At 44.2% G+C, this 5,995-nt stretch overlaps 1 protein-coding gene across 1 annotated transcript; it reads right to left on the bottom strand.

The window, feature by feature from the left end:
• Nucleotides 1-290: 290 nt before the first annotated feature.
• LOC148027813 (U-box domain-containing protein 45-like) lies at nt 291-4,481 on the bottom strand. Its single transcript, XM_087689516.1, has 6 exons — nt 4,082-4,481; nt 3,450-3,519; nt 3,064-3,246; nt 2,852-2,959; nt 1,518-2,728; nt 291-1,394 (listed from the first exon to the last, which is right to left on the bottom strand). The coding sequence occupies exons 2-6, from the start codon at nt 3,486-3,488 to the stop codon at nt 602-604; spliced, it is 2,334 nt and encodes a 777-aa protein (XP_087545642.1). The 5' UTR covers nt 3,489-3,519; nt 4,082-4,481; the 3' UTR covers nt 291-601.
• Nucleotides 4,482-5,995: the final 1,514 nt, after the last annotated feature.

Raw genomic sequence — 5,995 nt, 5'->3', positions numbered from 1 at the left:
CCTATACGCCCTTGTTATATTCGTATGCATAATAAACATTCCAAGACGGGTATCATTTTCCAACCGCTCACGAACTGAGAAATACAGAGAAACACGATTCCAGAATTATCCGTGTACTACCTTTTTTTTTCTTTATGTTAACTTTGATGATTGATGAAAGGAAAGAATCAAGCGGTATAACAAACTTGGAAGATATAGACCAACATTTTAGAAATGCTGGTTAACTAGTGGGTTATTTTACCCCTTGAAAACAGGCCAGATCCCCCCAACCATCACATTTCCCAAACCGCTCACAAACTGAGAAATATAGAGAAACATCATTCCTGAATTATTTGTGTATATGAAATAACTAAGAAGAAAGATCTCTGCCATCGAAAACTCAGGCGGACCTCATGGATTCAAGTGCAATACAGGCATTCTCAAAAATGGGTATTTGTATGTACAAAAGTACTATGGCCTAGGCACAAAATGTAACCCCAACCCCTTTCCTGCACAAGGGTTTGGACTGACAAGTAAAACCCATCACCAAAATTGTACACAAAGATATTAGGGAAAAGCTCGAGCCCTTGCCTTCTCTTAGGACAGAAGTCCAAACTTCTACTCAGCAACGGTAGAATGAGAGAGACTTCGATCTCCGAAAGAAGCCAAATGATCGAGCCCTCCTGCGAATTATGAGTTTCTGATCGGACACATCCCCTGCATCCTCCCTCTTGCTTGATGGTGCAGCAGGGCATGCGGCCTGAGGTGCAGAATGCCACATACTCTCCTTTTGCCTTTGCTCCCGGAAGAGCTGCAGCAGTCTTGTGGCTTTGTCCTTGCCCCTTGCAGTCCCATTCACTGACAGCATTACGAGAGATGGGATCACCCCTTCCTGCAACACTAGCTGAGTGTGATCATAGCTGCTAGTGCACAACAACAGTAAAACCCCGACAATCTGCTCTTTTTCTTTGTTTGTCCCACTGTCCAAAATCTCAACAAGGACGGAGATGCTGCCTTCGGCCTCGGCTATAGAGCACCTCCCCTCCTTGGTGGAGCAGAGACTGAATAAAACAGCTATACATTTCTCTGCCAGCTCAGTGTCGCCTGAGCTCAGTAGGCTGATCAGCTTGCAAATCACCCCTTCATTGATAAGAGAGCGAGAATTCCCTGAGAATGTGCTCAAATTGTAGAGAGTCGTGAGAGCATCTTTTATGCCCTGTGTTGAACCACAGTCCAGGTGGTTCACCAGATATGTTATAGCTCCTGAAGAGCCGACGCATGGCTTGTTTTCCTCCAGGCATGATGCTGTCAATAAAACAACAATGGCAGCCTCCCTTGTGGCTAAAGCGACGCCAGAGTTAAGAACCTTCAACAACAGTGGAAGGACCCCAGAATTTATGAGTTCCGCTGTGTTCCTGTCACAAATGTACCAAGCGTACCATCAACACAAAGAAAACGAGGGATGACTAGTTACATTGCCAAATTGTTCGAGTGATTGAACTGTACATCAAAATTTAACAACAGTAAAGCCGTAATACCTGTTATTATTCAGGGCAACGTTCGATAAAGCCAAACAGGCTGTTTCCTGTGCAATCTCATCTTGGGCCTCGATAGCAGCATGTAGAACACCAACCAACCCCGGGATAAGACCAGACCGCCCAATATACAATCTCGCATCTGCACTATCTTTTGTTAAATATCGGATCTCTTCTGCAGCTTTAAACTGCAAATCTAGGGAAGAAGAGGACAACTTTTCAGTCAGGATATGGATCGGCTTCAAGTCGTCATGCGTTCCTACTCCATTTTGGAGCTCCGATAAACTGCAGCAACTATCCTCTGAAACTGTGCCTTTGTTGCCCCTCAAGGATCGAGGCAAGGAGAGATTCAAAACCAGTGATCCTGCCACCTTTCCATTCGTATTAAGCACAACTTCATTATCAGCTGTATCAGTCACTTTCCTGGGAGACTCAGAGTAATAATCCCACCTCCAATTGGCAATGGGGGAAGGCGGAGGAGAGGGAGGACTGGGGAGGGGTAAAGAGTGCCTCTCACACCAACTAGTTATCAGACCCTTGACACAATAGTTAGGAGTGACACCAAGGTGTGCGAGCTTTTGTTGGGTCTTTGGGCAAGTATCATTGCCTTCTTCGAACCACTTTTCAATGCACACCCGTTCATACGTCTGACCCGATGAGATAATCACTGGATCTGCCATGAGTTGTAGAGAGATCGGACACCTGAACTCCTCTGGAGGCATCAAGGCATGACCCAAACAACTCGTCGTCCCCCTTCTCTTGTTGTAACCTTCAAACCCAGAAAGATCAGAACTAAAATCACTGTCCCTGCCACTAGTACTCGCTTCAGAGCCCCTCTCGGATGGCGAGGGTGGGCAGGAGCTACCCCCGTCTGCAATTGAGCCATCTTCTGTGGTTGAAAACTTCTGAGCCTTACTGTATTTGCGTAACAGATGCAATAAATACAGTACTATCAGCTCTTTTTTCTTGTCGTCCTCATTGCGCACCTTATCAAGAAGACGTCTGAGGGCCTTCTTTTCTGCTAGCACAGCCTTACTGGTCGTGATGCCTAGCTTTGAAGCCACTTGATCAAAAACCTCTAGTTCTGTCAATGCATCGAGACCAGGGTCCTCTTTTACCTTCTGCAGCAATGAAATAATCTCATCGCCAGCTTCCTGGTCTGCAGCTTCAGGCTGGCATGTTGTCTCTTGCAGTTCAACCAGAAGCACGGCAACCTGGAGAGGACCAGCAAAAACAATTTTTAGCTTGGCAAGCCAGTAGGCAAAAAGAAAAAAGAACTGCCTCCGTAAACCTTAATAATTGTGGGGCTTGACTCTGCAAGAAGCATATACAAGTACCTGCTCAGCAAGAGACTCTGGAAGATTTGTCTGCAGCTGCCTCAGGCTTTGATCCAAACATTCCTTAACCTTCTCGAACTTTAAAAGAACTGAATCACTTGTGATGGCCTGAAATGGCAACATGTGGATGTCCAATGAGCAATGCAATCACAGATAAACAACGATCCTTCTTCTCGAAAGTAGGTCAATGTAAATTGAGATCGTAGATTCACCAAGTATAATTTGCTAGAATGAACAATTTGTTGAAGAAAAGATTTTGATTTATCTAATGCCCAATGTAGTCCACATAAGGCCTCCATCCCTGATTGTCTCGGTTTTACGGCCTCCAACGCAGGAAAAACATCAATAATCTTCTGCACCAAAGTAGCAAGTTTGTGGCACATTTCTCCATACATCTGTTAAACCAAGGAGTCTTGCGTGTTAAGGATGTCACTACAAACGGCAGAATAAGATGCTGACTTCAGACTTCAAACCAGTGTCTCCAGAAGCATAAAATTCATTGTATGAGTAATGGAAGCAGCCTACTATAAAATCATGAACTGTATACAAACAGAACAATAGGAGAATGTGACAACATGGTGAAGGCCAGATTGAAGACCTTTCTGTCGCTTAATCCTTCCACCGTTGAAAGTTCCATTACAGTGCGCGCCGCAGACTAAGATCAAAACCTGGGCATGCCCGAAGAGATTATCATTTTACGCAAGGAGCAAGATAGACGTCTACTGAGACAGAGACGCAACACAAGCCGATTGTAGCATTTATTACGACAAGCACGACAGAGCAAAAGTAAATTGCCTCCGATCTAGAAGCAAAGGTTCTCAAAACTCTTTGCGTTTCCCAGTCAGCTTTTGATGTTAGCTATGGCTTCAAAGAATGACACCTGAGGACGTTTGAAACGGCTCCTATAGATTACAGACTCTCTGGTCCGCACATACGTCTAGCATTATACATCGGCAGAAAGGATTTAGTCATTAATGCAGGAGGAAAGAGCATTCCAGAGAACGCTTGCTTCAATTGGCATATCCTTTCGTCGTTTTCTCACAATCTTTGAACAGGATAAGCCTGTGCGTTGGACAACTGTATAGCATTCAGAGCGATGAAGCACAAGAGTTTCAAAGCTCTGAATGACATACATTAAGGAAAAGCACAGGCTTTCACTGTTCGTTGATCGTGAGAGATGGGTAAAAATGAATTTTTTCTGCAGACTTTAGAGCAGAGAGGAGGAGCTACCTGCATGCCAATTTTAAGTTCGCTGTTTAGGAATGCGGATGCAAGCAGTGGAGATCCTCCAAGGGGGTTTCATGATGGATGAGTTTCGCGAGCCTGACGAGAGGACTATGGCGACGGCTTCCGTCCGAGAGGCCCGTGCTTTACAGTTAGTGGAAGCGTTCCTTCCGGAAGATTCCACAGGCAACGGCGCGGCAATGCCGCGTGTGGACGAGTGAAAGGAGAGAGTAAAAGAAACACGGAGACAGAGACACAGAGAGAGAGAGGGAGAGAGAGACGGAGACACAGAGAGAGAGAGAGAGAGAGAGAGAAGAGTGTGTGTGTGTGTGTGTGTGTGTGTCCGTCTTGGCTATGGCGGCCGCCAGAGAGCTTATGCTTCTTGGCTATGGTATCGCAAATGCAAGGAAGAAGAAGATGACAGACAGTGATGATAAGAAATATTATATTTAATGATAATTGCCGTACTTTCATTAATTAAAAACATTTCCTTAATTTAAAACTATTATTTGAAAACAAATACGGGAAAACATAAAAGAGCACAATCTGCGTGAATTGGCGCCTTCAGCCTTTCACCCTCCCCCCTCTGACACCGGCAGCCGTCCATCTTCGGCACGAACGATCCCGATTCGACCACGTCATCAATATGGCTGTTTTTAAAATCAAAAACTTGTGATAAAGCGTACAAACGTGGAATAACTGTAGATCGAATCTGGGCCGTCCATTCTTATCCAACGGCTGGAGACTGTCCAATCCCCTAGGCACCTTGCCACGTGGGCGCCACCGACAGCCTTCGTGGCAGACAGAAAGTCTTTTTTTTTTTTCTTTGGTTTCTTCGTTTTAAATGTGTGTCAAATTTATGTTTAATGTTTAATGACTTATGAAGTAAAAGTTAAGCTGATCTGCCGTTGGATTAAAAAATGTTGAGATTCTTCCAATTACCAAAATCACTTAAAAATTTAATCCAACACCTTGCATCCTTTTAAAAGACCAAAAGTGGAAGTGGGGATCCCAAGTGGCACACTAGCCTTATTAATGTTGTGGCCCACTATGCCCCTTGAAGGGGGATAGTGGAACTTGGAAGGGAATTAAGAGCCATGACACACGCAAAGTTTGTTTAGGTCGTCTTCAATCACAGTAGTAGATTCGTAAACACGTGAGCAAATCTTCACCTTAAGAATGGTAGAACATATAGGGTAAACATCAATGACAACACAATAAAAAATGATAACATTGGAGCATTGCCCTACTCTCTCTCTCTCTCTCTCTCTCTCTCTCTCTCTCTCTCTCTCTCTCTCTCTCTCTCTCTCTCTCTCTCTCTCTCTCTCTCTCTCTCTCTCTCTCTCGCCTTTCTATTTCAATTGTTCATCCTCTAGGTGGTGTAATTAACCTAAAATTGATGGTTGATAACCGCAGAAATACATCCCTAAAAGAGAAAAAGTATTGCAAAGTGCTAGTTAACTAGGGGCAATTTTTTCCTCAAGGATGGCAAGATCCCCCTAACCATTACTATAGCATTTTTCCCTCAAGTATAGGCAATTTTTCCTTCAAGGATAGTCAAGGTCCCCCTAACCAGTATTATAGCATAACCTTGCAATCAATGCTAACAAAGCACCCCCTCAAACGGGGGTTCTTCATTGCAAGAAGCTAACATGTACATCACTTTTTGCTAATTGCAAGCAAATATCTCTTTCCTCCTCTTCACACTCTCTCGCTCCTCCCACGTTAGATTTTGTCTAAGGGCCATCTTCTTTCAACCTACTCAAGAATAGAGGTTAGGGAAGTCAACATAGCAGCACTTGCAAATATAGAAGCTTACAAATGGATGCATCTAACTAGCTTATTGTTGCAAATGATGGCCAAATTGACTACACCACCACTTCAGCATGCATGTTGTCTTGCAAGCAATACGCTTAGAAC

The sequence above is a fragment of the Lygodium microphyllum genome, chromosome 12 (genome assembly GCF_053477565.2).
Source record: "Lygodium microphyllum isolate KBCC chromosome 12, Lygodium_microphyllum_v1.1.10, whole genome shotgun sequence".
In the NCBI taxonomy this organism is placed as follows: domain Eukaryota; kingdom Viridiplantae; phylum Streptophyta; class Polypodiopsida; order Schizaeales; family Lygodiaceae; genus Lygodium; species Lygodium microphyllum.
This window is presented reverse-complemented; position numbering and strand designations above follow the sequence as displayed.

Excerpts from the sequence above, each read along its gene's own strand:
- LOC148027813 (XM_087689516.1), bottom strand. The coding sequence starts at position 3,488 with ATGGAACTTTCAACGGTGGAAGGATTAAGCGACAGAAAG. Across the intron at positions 2,729-2,851 it reads CAGAGTCTCTTGCTGAGCAG|GTTGCCGTGCTTCTGGTTGA; the intron begins GTACTTGTATAT and ends GGTCCTCTCCAG. Across the intron at positions 1,395-1,517 it reads GTTGCCCTGAATAATAACAG|GAACACAGCGGAACTCATAA; the intron begins GTATTACGGCTT and ends CATTTGTGACAG.